The following is an 18,653-nucleotide window of genomic DNA, read 5'->3' on the forward strand; positions in this document are numbered from 1 at the left end:
CACATTTAGCGACCAATTTAAACAATTAAGTTCACCGGTACCACGTGGGTACCACTTATTCCTTCGTCTTTCTCTTCTTTTGTTCGTCTTGTTCCCTCCAGCTTATTTGCGTGTATTTTAAGGTACGTACCCCTCTGTTCTCACTCCTTATCTATTAGAATATTACAAGACATCTTTTCGTCATCTTTGATAATCGAAACGCAGCAAACATGTTTTTCATTGATAAACTGCCGTGACCTTTATTAATCAATAATAGCCCCCCAGTGGATTTAAAAAGCACTTATTTCCCAATAACTCTTCCACTTCGTATTACTAGGCAGTGTAATCCAGTCTTGTTTTTCAGAGATGGCAACAGGTGGTAATTTGGGTAAGTTAACCACGTGTTTGCTCTAACCTTACACCTCAAATGCTCCCAATTCTAGCTCTTTTGTCGGTTTCCAACAAAACCGGTCTCATATCCCTCGGGAAAAACCTTAAAGATTTGGGTTTTACCCTTGTGGCAAGTGGTGGTACTGCGAAGAGTCTCAGGGAGGCGGGGCTCGCTGTTAAGGATGTCTCAGAGATTTCTGGAGCTCCTGAGATACTGGGAGGAAGGGTGAAGACGCTGCATCCGGCAGTGCACGGAGGGATTTTAGCTAGGTATTTTACCCCATAACCCCAACTCTTAAAATTAATCAATTGTTCTTCAGACTTATCCCCTCAGATCAGGAGGATTTGAAGAGACAAAAAATCGATATGATCCGAGTCGTGGTTTGTAACTTGTATCCATTCGTTGAAACAGTTTCAAACCCAAATGTTACAATCGCCGATGCTGTTGAAAACATCGACATTGGCGGCGTTACTCTGCTCAGAGCCGCCGCCAAAAACCACTCAAGAGTCACCGTAGTCTGTGACCCTTCAGACTACGATAAAATCATCACAGAAATGCGTAGCACCCCCAATAAAGACACCACAGCTCAGACTCGGTAACCAATCACCGAAAATAAACCAACCCGAGACTAATTTTCACATTTTAGTCAAACTCTGGCTCTTAAGGCCTTCACACACACCTCAGACTATGACCTAGCCATTACAGACTATTTCAGAAAACAGTATTCGGCCGGAGTTTCGCAACTTACGTTGCGTTATGGCATGAATCCGCACCAAAAACCGGCGCAAATTTTTACTACTTTATCCAAACTACCGTTAACAGTAGTGAACGGAGCCCCCGGTTTTATTAACTTGTGTGATGCCCTCAATGGATGGCAGTTGGTTAAGGAACTTAAGGCGGGTTTGGGGCTCCCGGCAGCTACGAGTTTTAAACACGTATCGCCAGCGGGAGCGGCTGTGGCTGTTCCTCTAGATAGCACTCAGGTAAGTGACCGATTTGACGCAATCGTGGTTGGTCAATAGTGATAAGGGGGAGGTCATTTCTTATCACTAAATGTGGTTGCTTAATCATTTCCATAATTGAAAATTATTAAAATAGCATTCGCTATTTTAATTTGGATTTTTTAATCAATGCTTTCGCTAATATTTAACTGTCTTAAAATTTAATAATAATAATAATAATAGATTATGTTATAAGGAGAAAAAGTGATACTTTTTGTGGTAAAGCTGCGAACATTTATTTCAACTTTTACCTAGTACTATTTTATCCGCCGACGCATTTATTAAGATAAATTGATAAAGATTGAGAGAGATTTTTCAAATTCATTGCTACAGTCTTTGTCACATTTCTATGACCTGACCTGATCGTACCATGATGGACTTTTCGTTTTGGTATTTCACAAAAAACTTCAATCTCCAAAACCCTCATAATTAAAAGAAATACTGAATGTTTTGTTACATTTTCTTAATATTCTTTCCTTTTATAGTAAACGACGGCTTCTTATTCGTTTTACGAATTTGTAAATTGGTAATAAAATAAAAATTTAATACTTATAAGTAGATGCAAAAGGAACATTTTTACTCTACAGCCGAAGAATACAAATTTTAATTGTCAGTTAGTCATAAAATTATTTTTGTAACGATTGCGCAAGTAATGATTATAATTTTATTAAATTTTACTTAACTTATCTTTGGAATCAAATTAGTAATTTGATTAATTAATATTTATTGATTAATATACTTGATCAATAAGTCTGTTAGACCTTATTCAAGGCACACGTACTAAGAAAAGAGCACCGTTTCTATTTTTTATTAATTTTTAAAACTGAAGGTGTCAAAATTGATTTTTTTATATTTATTTTAACAATAATTCCTGAACCGATTAAAAAAACTTTAGAGACATGTAAGAAGTTAGAAAGGCATTCTAATGAACACTAAAAACAATAGCATGCCATTAAAAAAATATTATTATGACGTCATTCGTTTTTGGAACACTCTGTATGATTAAAAATACTTTGCTGAAATACGTCCTAGAGTATAAATAACGTCTATAAAATATCAAAAGTCCAACTTTATTAATAACTGAGCAACGGAATACGGCAGCTGAGCTGAGCCACCCTGTAGATATGCAACATTTGAATACAAAAATATTTTTCACAATTTTCTTATTTTATCAAATTTGAGGCGGTCAACCTATACAAGGTATATCGTATCCTATACAGGTGATTCAAAAGTGTCGGACAATCTCTTGAAAGGTGATAAAAGAACATCAAATTAAAAGTTCCTACTTTTTTGCGAAAAGGTCAAAGTCCACTCACAGATTAGCAATTTTTATTAAATTCTATCAATTACAGACTAGTTTCGAGAACTAGCCTGCTAACTTACCAAGATGTTTTTTTTTTATTTTGGTAAGTTTTTATATCCTTGTTGCGTCTTCTTTTTTCCATGGAAAATTGTTAAATTGTTATACACTGATGATGGGTGATTCCCAAAACTAGTTTGTAATGGACAATTTTAATAAAAATTGATAATATGTGGTTAGACTTTGATCTTTCTCCCAAAATTTAACTACTTGAATCCACTTGGAGAAAATGGACAAATTGTATAGAGTTAAAAAATTGTTTGTTGAATTTTTAAGATAAGTTTTCGAAGCTTTAAATCTGATTTTTTTTATATTAAATAGCGGAAACGAGAGCTCTTGCAACATTGAACAGGTATCTGCTGAAAAAAATCATCAACTAATATCTTAATTCCCATTAGAAAACCTCTACTGAAAAAAAAAACTTTTTAACAATAACCTTAAATTTTCAGCTTTATTACTTGCCTTACCTATAATTAATTAATTAAACATTTGATATTGTTTTTAAGTCTCTTTAAAAACAAGTAAAGTATGTATAACTTAGTTATTTATTGTAGGCTTTATGCCCAAAGACATGACAGATACTAGATAGGTACTACAGTGTTAAATATTTCTGAAATTTTGTGAGGTGCAACAAAAATACTAATTACATGACTTACCACTTGATGTTACACCTGATTTAAATAATAAATTGAACCAAAATTAATAAACCGTCACATCCATTCAATCGTTAATTATTTTTTAATTTTTTAAAATTTACAAGTCCAATCAAAGGTTTTATCTAAGAAAGTTACAATTAATTCACCCTGTAGTATCAGTATCTTTTTTTATAACATCGGTATTGCCCTTTCGCCAATTGACTATAAAAACTAGGAGTTTACTACTTATTTTTATTAATACCACCAATGTTTTTCCCAGGCGAAAGTATGTATGGTCGACGATATTTTCTCCGAACTAACCCCCATCTCTACGGCCTATGCGCGGGCCCGTGGAGCGGACCGTATGTCATCTTTCGGTGACTTTGTCGCTCTTTCCGACCCTTGCGACGTAATCACGGCCCGAATCATCTCCAGAGAGGTGTCCGATGGAATCATCGCTCCAGGTTTCACACCTGAAGCTTTGGAAATTTTGAGGAAGAAGAAGAATGGCAATTACTGTGTCCTTCAAATAGACCCCAGTTACGAACCCGATCCAATTGAACGCAAAGTCCTGTTCGGCCTTACTCTGGAACAGCAGAGAAACAACGCTGTTATCAACAAATCTCTCTTTACCAACATTGTCACCAAGAATAAGTCTTTGCCGGATGGAGCCGTTCGTGACTTGATTGTGGCCACCATAGCCTTGAAATACACACAAAGTAACTCGGTTTGTTACGCGAAAGATGGGCAAGTTATTGGGATTGGAGCGGGACAACAATCTAGGATTCATTGTACGAGGCTTGCAGGGGATAAGGCTGATAACTGGTGGATCAGACAGCACCCGAAAGTTATCAATATGAAGTTCAGGAAAGGGGTGAAAAGGGCTGAGATTTCAAACGCGATAGATAACTACGTTAACGGGACTGTTGGCAAAGATATGGATCGGAAAGTGTTCGAATCGATGTATGATGAAGTACCGACTGAGTTGACTCAAGCTGAGAAAAGGGCATGGTTGGATCAATTGAAGGGTGTTGCTGTTGGGTCAGATGCCTTTTTCCCCTTCCGGGATAACGTGGATAGGGCCCGTCTGGTTAGTTAACACTTTAAAAATCAATCTTTTTCTAGTGATTTCTTTCAGAGTGGGGTCTCCTACATTGGGGCTCCCGCCGGTTCTACAAATGACGCCGAAGTCATTGTTGCGTGCAACGAACACAACATTACTTTGGCCCACACAAACTTGCGGCTCTTCCACCACTAATTTTACGGACTATATTTTTGTATACTTACCTAAAGCATGTAGATATTGTACTCGAATAAACGAAATAAAAATATTTTTCCAATTTGTTGGTTTGATTCCTTTTACCTACCATAATGCATATGAGGGACGAGCTGTACCTGTGCGTTCAAAACTAGGTTAGTTTTGTGTTTTTTAAACTATTTTTCTACCGAAACGCATAAACACATTTCGTTAGGACAAGCCGAAAATCACGTAATTACGTTCAAAATTATCCAACTTTGGACTAAAATTGTACGCCTCCAGACACCAGCCCCGTTTTTAAAACTATAACATTTACTTACCCGATGACCCTCTTTTACATCTTTGTACATTTTTTAATATCCTGAGACAATTTCCACCAACTTTTCGTCTTTTTTTGAAAATATTTAGAAAAGTCAATTGTCAGTTTAAAGAAGTGCGCGCGCATGCGCTTTAATAAATTTAATTTTTTGACTAATATTAAAGAGTTTTAATTCAATATTCCTTATTTATTCCCTCTTTTCCTCTCATTGTCCCAATTTTGATGTTTTTCATCGTCCAACATTGCCTAGGGAGGTAGAATTCAAAGAAAAACTGCAGATGTGAGATGCGACAAAGACAGACTCAACATTTTATGAATTAACGTAAAGCACGTAATTATTGTTGTAAAATTTGTAAGCATTTTGATTGGGTCGTTTGAGGTCGGCCATTAAAATTGCGGAGAAAACCAATCACTTTAGAGTTTTTGATTCATTGAAAAATTATATTTTTGGATGTGATTGGTCCATTTAATGTCGGCCATTAAAATAAAGTAGAAACCAATCACCCAGAATTTTTGGACTCATTCATTATTTAGTGTTAATAGTTAGTTCAAATCTGAAAGAAGTCATTATTAAATAATAACAATTAATAAATTTTTTTTTAAACGGCCATCCTTATTAATGCTTTTCTAAGCCTAAATTTGAGTGAAAAAAATTGGCTGCGGTTTATCTCAATTGCCAGAACTTTCGTTTATTTATTGTTTTTGTTGAGAAAATTACGTTTATGTTGAAGTTTTGCGCTTCTGCCTTTTGAATGTGTTATTAACTTATTATCAAATACCTCAGGTTCATCAAGACAAAATATTACCGCCTTGTGTCTAAATATACAGAGTAAATTCTTTAGTAAAAAGAAGACTGCACTTATAAAAACAATGGTATTACAGTAAAAAATTAGCTATACAAAAAAATTTTAATAGAAAAAACGTTTATACCAAAAAAAATCAGTAAAAGATGCAACTTGTAGATACTATTATAATGACTGGCGATAAGTTTTTTGTAATTTATTGGAAATCAGGTTAAAGTTGGACCTAGTCTTAATTATTTTCCTTTGTTAAATGCACTACAATCAGGCATTCTTATAAATAAATACTTCCTGACTCATTTTAAGCTAAAAATTGACTTTTTTGCAAAGTGTTCCTTTATCTAAGGGCCTAAGGCAAAGAGTTACTGAACGTTTTGTTATTTACTTGTATATAAAAATAAGAACAATTATGTTACACGGCTTTAAATTTAAATGAATTCGTAATTTGTTCAAGCCAGAGCAATGTAAAGTTGTAGTAAGCAGTAGATGAGGAAGTATTTTTAATTTAGAGTTTATAAAAAATTTATTATTATTTAGAAACTCGTAATAAGTATCGATTTTAGGCACTTAGCGAGCCACTATTATGTCAGACTAGTTTTTCCCTACTACTTACTCGAATATACAGAATGAAAATGCTACATATTTTTTCCAAACGTTAATCAAAAATACTGTTAAAAGTAACATTTTAATAAACAATGACCGAATTGTGCTAGTCAAACTTTATTTTTTTTAATTAAGCAGATAAAGTCCGGATGGCTTTATTATTAAATACTACAGTCATCTTTTTTATTAATAATTTTTATAATAACAAATGTTAATATTAAAAATAAATTCAGAAACTATTCGATGGTGAATGAAATAAAATGGATAAAATTATGAAATATTATGTGAAGATGTTGGATAAAAGATAAAATATTATTTAGGACGTGTGGGTGACTACGCATTAGTACCCACTAAAAAAACATAGCAGTACTCGACGTGCATCTTGTGGGTCATATTATGCAAATCCACCCACTTGTACCATAAATAATAACATATTTCCAACTTATTTAATTCTTTATCATGTTGCATATGTTAATTTGTTTACACAAATTCAACATCATTGACCTCAGAGTACCCCGATCTCGGATCCGGTTGGTACTCGTCTGAGTTCGACTTGCGAGCTAAATGCTCGGTTTTTTGGAGGGGTTTTGGTTTACGTCACAAGCATGTCGTAGAATAAATGTCATCATCGTTGTTTCTATTGGTTTGGCTTTCCCACAAACAGTACCCGAGTGAGTGTGGGTAGCAGGTGGTTTTGTAAAATTTTGATTTTTGGGCAGTTCTTCCTCTTGGTGCTTACAAATAGTGATCAAATTTGTTTGGAGAAGTTTGTGATGTTACACAGTTTGAATTGTGCGTAGTGCAAATCGATAAGATTGACTGTTTTTGCAATATGGAGTTTTGTTGATTTCTCGGAAATGTGATTTTGTGAAATCGACTTGTTTATTGGAAGAGTACCGTCTTGACATTCTAATGGTTTTCAAGTAAGCAATAACTGACTTTGCGGAAACGATTTAGTCCAGTGAGGACGAATTTTGCGGCTTTCGCCCAATTTTTACATTTTCGAGGAAATTAGAGATAACAGTAATGATTTTGGGACGATTTTTTTATTTAAAATTTTTAACATACTCGTATCAAAAATAAAAAAGTTTTTTATCTTTTCCAAAATTTCACTTTACGCTTCACAATTTTTGCGGTTCAGAAAACACAAATTTGCATGTCGTGTAACAATGTCTAAAAAATTCTATAATTTATGATGCGTAATAAAATAATAACAGTTATGTATATACTTAGCGTAGTGCCTAAATTCATGCACACACATATCATGTTTTTTTTTAATTTAAGACTTCTTTTTATGAAAAACAATTTCTAATAATACTGGGTTTGTTAGAAGTATTACTTCAAGGTTGCTGAAGCCATTTTAACATAATAATAATATTTATTACTGGTAAAAAATCCAATCCCAATGCACATCTTTAGAAATTGTGATGTAACTTGTTGCATGATGGAAATTTCTGATTTTGTTCCCTTGTTCTGTTCACTGTTGCAAGGTCAATAATAAGTATGTATAATTATAGATTATTAAAAAAATTAAATCTTTTTAGTCTGTAATAATTAATTCGTCACGAGTTTTATTGATTTTTTTGACCGTAAAGATAATAAAAAATAAATCTTTGTTGTGCTTCAATTATTTTCACACGTTTTTCCATGCTGTGCAAAATTAATTCAGGAAAAATAATGAATGCAACTCATTGTACACACTACAGGGTGTTTTACACAGTTTTACGCGACGTGCGGTTGTAAACTGTAATCAACAACGAACTCGATAAAAATTGGCGATAGATAAAAAAAATAATTTCCTATGAAAAATAAATTATAATTTAAACCGATTCAACGTTATGTTGTGGGGAGTATTAATTTTTTATATACTTTTTGCACGAAACAAAATTTTTATATTTTTTATTTTTATTATTTGTTGAAAAATTTTGAAAAAAATCGCATGCATAGAGAGGGTGGTTACATTGTGCGCACGCTTTTTACAATTATATGAAACATGTTATAACACATGTATAATAACGGGAAATATTTAATTATTTACGGTGAATTGCAAAAAAACGTTAACCCAATGCTCCATATAATATGTAAAGTCATCATAAAACAGTGTTTTAAACCACATCAATTTTGTTATGATAAGTTGGTTTTTGTATATTTTGATTTATTGAAGATCATAATAGACATGACAAGATACTGGGAAAACCAATTGAGATTGATAAATTAATGATCCAAACATAAACGTGGTTATTATTTTTTCCAACTTTTTTCTTATCTGGGACTTCCATACGATGATATGGGACGTGCCAATAATTAAACAAAATTTGTCTTTTTATTACGGTTTTACCACAAAATGCTAAAGTTCACCACCAATTAAAACGACATTCTCGGACGTAATTAAATCAGTTGTGACGTCTGGTAAATTTCGTCGACAAAATAGAGAAAGTTGAACGACTCTTCGAGTTAAATTCATGTACTTGTCACTTAGTTTTTTGAAAAAAGTGCCAATAGACACAAAAATTACTCAAGGAAATATAAAACCTGATTAATCAACTCGTTTCAAACTTGTTTAGCGTACTTGGAATTTGGCTTTCACGTTTCCAATCGTTCGAAGGAAGACTTCACGATTCTATTAATAAAGTTTTTTGCTTGGATGTTTTTAAAGCAACAAACAGCCCGAAATAATAATCAAGGCTAAAGTCTTGTTAACAATCTGTGATTCTTTAACCACAAGCGTCAACTTACATCATTTTCTTTGCAACACGTGACTAGCATCACATAATCTGCAAACAATAACTTTCTTTTCTCTTGTTGCAGACTATAAACATGAAAAATGTGTGGCTAGTTCTTCTTTTACTCATCTATTTCAAACCCTCAACAAGCCTCAAATGCAACCGCGACGACAAAAAGTGTCTCTGCCTCCCGGGGGCTGAATTCGAATTTCAGTGCCCCTCTAGTTTTGAAAATGGGGATACTGGGGATTATCCCGACTACGTTATTCATATAAAAGAGGACAAGGATATTTTGATAGACTGTTCTCCAAATTTGAAGCAATTTAATATCACTTCGCTTCCTAATGTTACCATTGAAAGGACTGAAAGCTTTCGAATGAGGTTTTGTCCGTTACCTCCCCGAAACTTCAAAGAGGTTTTGGACTGGTTTGGGATTAAACAAGTCAAATATTTGCAATACTCACATTACGAATTGGCTAATACGACACTGACTAAAGACTATTTTGAGGGTCTGGAAGATCTGGAAAAATTATCATTGGAGAATAATGGACTAGTCGATGTGGAAGAGGACGTTTTTGCAAATACTCCAAAGTTGACATCACTCGACTTACAAGTCAATAAAATCAAACTTGGGGCGAATTTATTCAACAACACACCACTGTTGAAATCGTTGGATATTTCCCAAAACAACTTGGACTACCTTCCGCCAGATTTATTTAAAAAATTGGAAGACTTGGAGTTGTTACATGTTTGGGATAATAAAATTCGGTTCATCGATGATTCAACTTTCCAAGGTTTGACGAACGTAAAATCGATCGAATTGAGTGGAAATCTGATTGAAACGATCACAGAGAATGCTTTCAAAAATTTAAGCAACCTGGAACGTGTTAATTTATCGATGAATAAACTGCAATATGTACCGGGCGATCTCTTTAGGCACAATCAAAAACTAAAATTAGTTTTACTGAAAATGAATGAAGGGTTATACCTTCCGGGTTACTTATTTTCGAATATGTCTCAGCTTGAGGAAGTTGACTTGACTGATTGTAAACTGAAAGGAATTTCATCCGATATTTTCAAACATTCCCTAAACTTGAAACGAATCAAACTGGCCCACAACACGCTGGACTTTATACCGCAAACTCTTTTCGAAGGCCTGACAAATCTGGAAGAGATTTATTTGAACAACAACAACATTGAGACAATTGACCAAATTTTCAAGACACTTAGACAACTCAAAATCCTGACGCTTGAAGGAAACCGGATCAGGGACGTTGGAAAAGCCGCATTTGACGACTTGATACGTTTGGAGAAGATTATTTTGCGCCACAATCAAATTACAAAGATCGACAACAGAGCATTTTACAACAATGGTAATTTGAAAACGATCGATTTGGCCCATAACCAGATTACGGGCAACTACAGTTCAAAACTAGTCCTTTTGGAAAACGTCCACGACGCTGAAACTATTGACTTAAGTCACAACTTAATAACGCGAGTCGATGACATTGTCACGATGTACAACAAAAACAAGTTAAAGTCTCTGGATTTGAGTTACAACCGCATCGAAGTCATAGGCGTGAGTATTTGGTTTCTTAAACTTATTATTGTACTGATGTGTGATTTTAGTTACAAGAGCTGCAACCGTTCACTAAAAAAGTTATCATCAAGCTGGACCATAACCACATCAAGACGGTTGATTTTAGTTACGTTGAAGTTGTTGCCACAAGTGGAGACGCCAAAGACGCTTTATCTGATCCCGATCCGTGGCATTCAGTCATCGACTTGAATGAGAATCCTTTGAATTGTGACTGCCACAATTTTGATTTAGTGAGATATGTCACAAACGAGCTAAGGCCGGAAATTAAAGTAATGTTTGACTTGAAAATGGACAACTTAAAATGTGCAAACCCACCCCCACTTGAGGACTTTCCGGTTGAGTCATTGGTACCGAAATTGCTCATTTGTCCAGTTGAGGATGGGTGTCCCGAGAGGTGTTTGTGTAGTCAAAGACCCTTTGACCGAACGATTATAATAAATTGTGCGGATAAAAATCTGACACAGTATCCTCAACTCAATTTGAGTGATTTTACAAACATTGATTTTGTTCAAACTGAAGTGCATCTTGAGGGTAATTCTTTAAATACTGGGCCTGGTAAAAATTTGACTGGTTATGGTAATGTAACGGAGCTTAGTCTCTCGTCCAATAAGATTGAAACGATTTCCTGGGTGCCTCCAAACATTAAGGTAAACATCTTTGATAGTTGTGGTGTGTTATGTTATAATTGGGTTTGCAGGTTTTGAAATTGGACAATAACAAGATCAGTTATTTAAACTGGGAGGTTTTGCACACGTTGAATGAGTCAAATTTACACAGTCTTACCTTGCATAATAACCCGTGGACTTGCGACTGCCAGGCGGCAAATTTGACTAATTTTCTCCGCCAAAACCCAAAAATTGTACGTTTTGCAATTAAAAAATAATCTAGTATCTAATTGTGTGTTTCAGTTGGACGCAAAACATGTTTATTGTTTCAACAGCACGAACCGTTTGATTGAGTTGAACCGGACCGACCTTTGTCACGAATGGCAAGTCGTTTATCTCGTCCTTATAGTCCTGTCAGTGCTCTTCTTCGTCGCCCTTGCCTTTGCCCTCTATTACCGCTACCAGCAGGAGCTAAAAGTCTGGCTCTTTGCGCACAACTTGTGCCTGTGGTGGGTCACAGAAGAGGAGCTCGACAAGGACAAAATCTACGACGCCTTCATCAGCTACTCGCACAAGGACGAAGACTTCGTCACGCAAAACCTCCTCCCGGTCCTTGAAGGCGGCCCCCAACCCTACAAACTCTGTCTCCACTACCGCAATTGGATCCCAGGCGAATTTATCACGACTCAAGTCACAAACTCGGTTCTCGAATCGCGCCGAACGCTTGTGGTGCTTTCGCCCAACTTCCTGGAAAGTGTTTGGGGGAAAATGGAGTTCCGGACCGCTCACACGCAAGCCATGACCGAAGGACGGGCTCGTGTTATCATTGTCTTGTACGGAGACGTCGATGTGGATAGTTTGGACGACGAACTCAAAACGTACTTGAAAACAAACACTTATGTGAAGTGGGGCGATCCCTACTTCTGGAACAAGTTGAAATATGCTTTGCCGCACACTAAACGAAACGTCGCAAATCAGCAAAAAATGGCAAATGTTATGAACTGTATCGACGATAAGTTTAAGTTAGTTGTGCCCGTTACGAATAGTCCAGGTAGTACTCCGCCAGTTCTGGCACTTGATGCAAATATGTTGAAACATCCACTCAACTTCGTGCCTAGTCAAGAAATGGATACTCCTCCTGCCGAAGCTGGGACTTTGCTGGTTTCGACTGGTCTCTAAGACTGTGTTTTTATTATTCTGTACAAATTTATTGAGTAAGGTGCCAAAAGATTGTATGTAAGTATGTACAAATGTTTGAATTAACGTACTGTTAAAAGTGTAAATAAAAATAACATGTTAGAATTACGATATATTTTATAAAATTCTATTGTTGTACTCTTTATAAATACACCAATTTTTGCAATACTTTTATTTGATTAACCCGACCTTGAACCCATCTCAGACTGCATTCCACGAACCACCGTATCAATGGAATAACAAATTTTCGCAACTTTTATTTCCCAGAAGGAATAAATGAATTATTAACACTAAAATTATAAATTCCCACTTGAGACAAGTTTGTAGCGCATTCAGGTGTGTTATAAACAACATAACTAAAGAACAAGAATTATCGCGTGATTATGATGTTGCGGATGCAGATAAGAGTAAATGGATAAATCGACCACTGAGGAAACAAAGTTATGTGTTGGTGATAAGTGTATTACGACTGGTATTAGAACATACAGGTGAATCACGTACTAGTTGATAATGAAAAGTGTGGCCGTCAAGAAATAATCGTAAATTTTACTTTGATGCAGCGAGAGTTAAGGTCGACAAACACTTGGCGCAATTAAATGGGTGACTAACATTATTTTTGTTCTCCTTTCAGATAACAATATGTACATTTCGCATAAAAAACACAACTAGTCACGACTGTGACCACTGGTGAATTACTTTGTTTGAAAGTAACACTTTAAGTTAATTTTTGATTCATCTAAGTTTTTAGATCATGCAGTGTGAGTTGTTGTTATTAATCGTGTTTGGTTTTGGATCCTGCTTGATGCAGTGGAACTGTTTAAATTTCACCGGGCCTCCGTTTGAAATCCAATGTCCTGGTAATTTCTCGTTTGAGAGAGACGAAGGATTTGTTATCAAAGCGGAAAGAAAAAATTATGAAAGAATAAGAATTGATTGTTACAAAATGGGGACGTTTCGTTATGACTTGCTGCCGTATGTTGCTATAGACGGAATAAAAGGCATCTATTTAAATTCGTGCCCTGTGCCGAAAAATTTCGAGTCAATTGCGAGACATTTTTCGATGAAAGAAACCAAAAAGTTTGAGTTTCATAGCGTGGTAAATGTTAGTTTGACCAAAGCACATTTTGAAGGTTTTCAAAGTCTGACAAGTCTATCATTGCGAAGACTAACATTTACAAGTATTGATGACAACTTGCTTGACAATACACCACATCTGGAATATCTCGAAATCGAAAATAATAAACATCTCAAACTTGGCGAAATTTTCTTTAAAAATACTCCAGGACTGCAAAGATTGTACATGTCATGGAACCAAATAGGGAATCTACCAACACATTTGTTCAAAAACTTGAAGAAGCTAAAGACCTTACACCTAATGTCAAACAATTTGACTGAACTTAATAAAGACACATTCAACGGGTTAATAAGTCTGGAATCACTTGAACTGACCAATAATCTTATTGAAACAATCACCGAAAACGCATTCGAGGGCCTAACCCACCTCAATGGTCTGAATCTCCAACAAAACTATTTAACTAAAATTCCATCGAATCTCTTCCGAAACAACAAAAATCTGAAAACTGTTTTACTGGCATTCAATCCGAATATCACAATTCCTGATTACTTGTTTGCCAATTTAACGTCGTTAGAAATGGTGGATTTAAGTTTTTGCAACTTGACTTTCTTACCGGAACACTTATTTGTAAATGCAAGCAATTTGAGATTCCTGAAGTTGAATAGAAATCAGTTCACTCACTTGGACCAGAGGGTCTTTAAAGAACTTGATTTGGAGGAGTTGGAACTTGAAAATAATAACATAAGTGTGATTGAGAAGGGTTTGTTGCAAGGGCAGCGATTAAAGAAGATCAGTCTTGGGAGAAATCGTATCAAGACAATTCAGTTTGGAGCTTTCAGTGATAAGAGCAATTTAAGGAAAATTGTATTGTCACACAATCAGCTTAGCAGAGTGAATATATTTGCCGGCACTCAAAACTTGAAATGTTTGAAAAGTGTTGATTTAAGTTTTAATAACATCACTAAAATCATTGAAATAAATTTACCCACACTTCCTAATATCACGAAATTAAATTTGAGTAACAATTTTATGAAAGAAATAGCGGTAAGTAAGTTTTGTAGTTGAAGTATTTATACTGACCAATTGAAATTTATTTCAGATGACTGATTTACAGGCCATTAACACAAACTTGGAAGTTGACTTGCGTTACAACAATATCACCAAAATTGATTTTGACAAAGTGGGCGAAATAAGCGGTGGTGCTAAAACAACCGTTTTGTTCGCAAACAACCCCATTATGTGTGACTGCAATATTTACGGCCTTTTGGAATTTTTGACTGGAAGATACAAAAATCAATCGAAAATGTTCAATATTTCTACCAAAAATTTGTCGTGTTCTGGTCCACCAGAACTAAAAAATATGCTAGTTGAGACGTTATCACTGTCGAATTTGACATGTCTTCGGGAAAATGTTTCCGAAAAATGTTCCTACAGCTGGAGACCATACGACCGGACTGTTGTTTTGAATTGTTCTTTTAATAATTTAACAACCTATCCGGAAATTGACTTGAGTAGGATGGCTTCGTTTGATTTCAATCAGACGGAAATGCACCTTGAAGGAAACCATCTTATTGTGGGACCTGATAGGTTAACAAATTATAGCAATGTGACTCGGCTTTATCTTTCACATAACAAAATTAGGACAATTTTTTGGTTACCACCAAAGCTTGAGGTAATGAGTGCTGTAATTAATAATTGACCTCATTGCTAAATATTAAGTTTTTAGGTGTTGCAGTTGCATAATAATCAGTTAGATAACTTGGGTTTTGAAATCATTAATTTACTGGAATCTTTAAATTTGGTAAACTTGACTCTTGATCATAATCCTTGGAATTGTGACTGTGAAACAGTAAAGTTGATAGATTTTTTTCGAAATAACACAAGAATTGTACGTTTTGTGAAGGGAAATGCAAAAATTGTGTTTAATTAATGTTTGTAGTTGGACGTAAGAGACATTTATTGCTCCATCAGCAGCCACCGTGTGATTGAGTTGAACCGGACCGACGTTTGTCACGAATGGCAAGTCGTTTATCCCGTCCTTATAGTCCTGGCAGTGCTCTTCTTCGTCGCCTTTGCCTTTGCCCTCTATTACCGCTACCAGCAGGAGCTAAAAGTCTGGCTTTTTGCGCACAACTTGTGCCTGTGGTGGGTCACGGAGGAGGAGCTCGACAAGGACAAAATCTACGACGCCTTCATCAGCTACTCGCACAAGGACGAAGACTTCGTCACGCAAAACCTCCTCCCGGTCCTTGAAGGCGGCCCCCAACCCTACAAACTCTGTCTCCACTACCGCAATTGGATCCCAGGGGAATTTATCACGACTCAAGTCACAAACTCGGTTCTCGAGTCGCGCCGAACGCTTGTGGTGCTTTCGCCCAACTTCCTGGAAAGTGTTTGGGGGAAAATGGAGTTCCGGACCGCTCACACGCAAGCCATGACCGAAGGACGGGCTCGTGTTATCATCGTCTTGTACGGAGACGTCGATGTGGATAGTTTGGACGACGAACTCAAAACGTACTTGAAAACAAACACTTATGTGAAGTGGGGCGATCCCTATTTTTGGAATAAGTTGAAATATGCTTTGCCGCACACTAGACGAGACGTTGGGAATAATCAAAAAATTGTAAATGTTGTGAACTGGATTGACGATAAGTTTAAGTTAGTTGTGCCCGTTACGAATAGTCCAGGTAGAAGTTCACCAGTTCTTGCACTTGATTTAAATATTTTGAAACACCCACTCAATTTTGTGTCTCGTCAAGAAATGGATACGCCACCTGCTGAGGCAGGCATTTGGGGCTCGACTGGTTTTTAAGACTGTGATGTGCAATTATTCTGAATAATTTTATTGAAATAAGTTTTCAACAATTATTGTTGATCGAATTTAAGCCTTGTTAATATTTTTCGAAATGTAAATACAAAATTTTTCTGTAGTAGTTTTTATTAATATATTATTCAGTTTTTTAATGCGACTATTTTTATTATTTTAACCCGCTTTAGACATCTGTTTCATTTTTTTCCTGAATTACCGCTTAAATAATTAGACATAAACAGTTTTATATTTAATAGCAGTGATAGCTCAGTGAAATTAAACAAAAATCGTCGAAAAAAATTTTTAGAGTTGGAGATTTTTTTTATGTTTTTTTTTTGGACTTGGGTAAACATACCTACATATCTGCTATTACTCTGTAGGTATTTCACATTTATTTTGTCTTTATGAAATTTACAAATCTAATACATCATGTGGGATTCTACATTCTAACATAAATAATTCAGTTCTTATCACTCAAAGCTACATTGTCGCAACATTGTTTTTTTCCAAGATTTTTTTGGAAAATTTTATATTTCAATTAATTTATATGTTTACCAAGCAAGTGAAGTAGGTGGCATGCTACTTAAAAAGAAAATATGTACCACTCAAAAGTAGGTTAAACTATGTTAATATTAAAAAACAAATTTAATGCAAAGAAAAATTATTCTTGGCGTTTCAAGTTTTAACTTTATTTGTAATACTTTATCTGTTATTGTATTTTTTTTGCTTTTTAGAGAGAAATTCTGAAAAATGACTGAGCTTTTAGCTTAACATAACGTATAATTTTCGACTTGATTAGACGGTTTTTTCGGGCTGTTTCAACAAAAACTGTCCAAGAAAATTTCTCACTTATAAAAGGAACAAAATCACTCAGAAGTGGCTAAAAATGCAATTATAACTTTGATGTTATTTGTTCAATTTCGCAAAATAAGATACATCTAACAAGAAAAATCAATAAATGTCGTGTTCTGCATAAAAAAGAAAAATTTTATTTAATTAACAAACAAAATAAATAATAAAATATTCGATAAAATAAAAAAAAACAATAGTTATTTTTGTAATTTGCTTTAATGGGCATCTTAATCAAGTGCGATGTCATAATAGTCATTATTTAACGGAAAATTTTACGAAAATTTTTAAATTAGCAAGAAGCAAATTCGGGGCCGTATTTTTGCCAATTTCGCAAATTTCAGGAGTGTTCATTCAGTATTGCCTTCATTATCATCTATACTCGGGTTTTTTAACAAAAGAATAAAACAAAAGTTTTAAATAAATTTTTCTCTTTCAAAATTGAGACATTACCAACCGTCACAAAAATTCCTAAATTGACTAAAATAACAATTTTTGTTTAAAAACGACAAAAAGGGAACAAAATACAAAAAATAGTAAAAAAAAACAAACGTTTCATAAGACTTTAAGTTACTCATTCTTTCACTCGTTTTTGAAACTGATTTCGTGCTTTAAGATTGGTCTTATGAAACTTATTTTTTAATATACTTACAAATATTTAACGAGTTTGAGTGTAAATCGGACGCTTTATTTTACGAGTGGAATATTAAACCACGAGTGAAAACAAGTGGTTTATCATCTACGAGGTGAAATAAATGAAACGATTTACACACAAACGAGTTGAATACAACATTTTATTTTTCGAATTACACTCAACAAGGCTCAAAATTGCTTTAAATTTATTAAAATAATCTGACGTTTTGTATTAAGAAATGCCAGACAGTTGTTAAAACTTCCTTACACAGCAGAAAAATTGTTTCGACAGCGTCGAAGAATAAAATCAATAAATAGATTAATGAATTTTATTTAATTTTTATTTTGATAGATAGGTGATGATTTCTTCATTGGTTTAATCAAAATTTCACTATTTTGTAGTTTTGAGTTTATAATTTGAGTGATAATATTTTAAAATTGAATCAAAGGACTTGTTTGCACTTTTAAGGGTTATAAAAGTGTATAAAAAGCTTTAGGAACAAAAATTGTAAAAATTCTCGGTCAGCTTTTCGTCGATCAGAACTTTAGCACGCTTGCGAGTTTTTATCTACTGCCCAATACTCTAAAAGTGTTCTAAAATAAAGTGAATAAAGTCAAATAAAAATATCTTTTTATTTTCTATCTTATCAGTCAATGATCTAATTGCGAAAACATTTTAAATATGGTTTTATAAACGTAAAATCATGCGCTAAATACGGTGTAACAGATTAAAATGCATTACGACAATGCATAGTTTTTGAGAAAAGGTCACTTAAAATGTTGAAAATTCGTGATTGACCACTTTGGAGTTATTAG

General features: G+C 34.7%; 2 protein-coding genes across 3 annotated transcripts; both read left to right on the forward strand.

Moving 5' to 3' along the window:
- Positions 1-6: 6 nt before the first annotated feature.
- On the forward strand, positions 7-4,706 carry LOC656241 (uncharacterized protein). Of its 2 annotated transcripts, XM_008202723.3 has the most exons (7): positions 7-122; positions 344-367; positions 423-639; positions 690-965; positions 1,017-1,353; positions 3,647-4,456; positions 4,505-4,706. In XM_008202723.3, the coding sequence occupies exons 2-7, from the start codon at positions 346-348 to the stop codon at positions 4,622-4,624; spliced, it is 1,782 nt and encodes a 593-aa protein (XP_008200945.2). In that variant the 5' UTR covers positions 7-122; positions 344-345; the 3' UTR covers positions 4,625-4,706. The 2 variants fall into 2 exon arrangements, with proteins under 2 accessions (XP_008200945.2, XP_967875.2); XM_962782.5 differs by lacking the exon at positions 7-122 and having other exon boundaries at positions 156-367.
- Positions 4,707-6,952: 2,246 nt separating this feature from the next.
- LOC656158 (toll-like receptor 3) lies at positions 6,953-16,515 on the forward strand. The gene is made up of 9 exons (XM_962703.5): positions 6,953-7,269; positions 9,155-10,648; positions 10,699-11,316; positions 11,367-11,528; positions 11,578-12,450; positions 13,220-14,590; positions 14,646-15,218; positions 15,273-15,434; positions 15,486-16,515. The coding sequence occupies exons 2-9, from the start codon at positions 9,164-9,166 to the stop codon at positions 16,356-16,358; spliced, it is 6,117 nt and encodes a 2,038-aa protein (XP_967796.2). The 5' UTR covers positions 6,953-7,269; positions 9,155-9,163; the 3' UTR covers positions 16,359-16,515.
- The last annotated feature ends 2,138 nt before the right edge of the window (positions 16,516-18,653 follow it).

This window comes from Tribolium castaneum, chromosome 4, assembly GCF_031307605.1.
Source record: "Tribolium castaneum strain GA2 chromosome 4, icTriCast1.1, whole genome shotgun sequence".
NCBI classification, from domain to species: Eukaryota; Metazoa; Arthropoda; class Insecta; order Coleoptera; family Tenebrionidae; genus Tribolium; species Tribolium castaneum.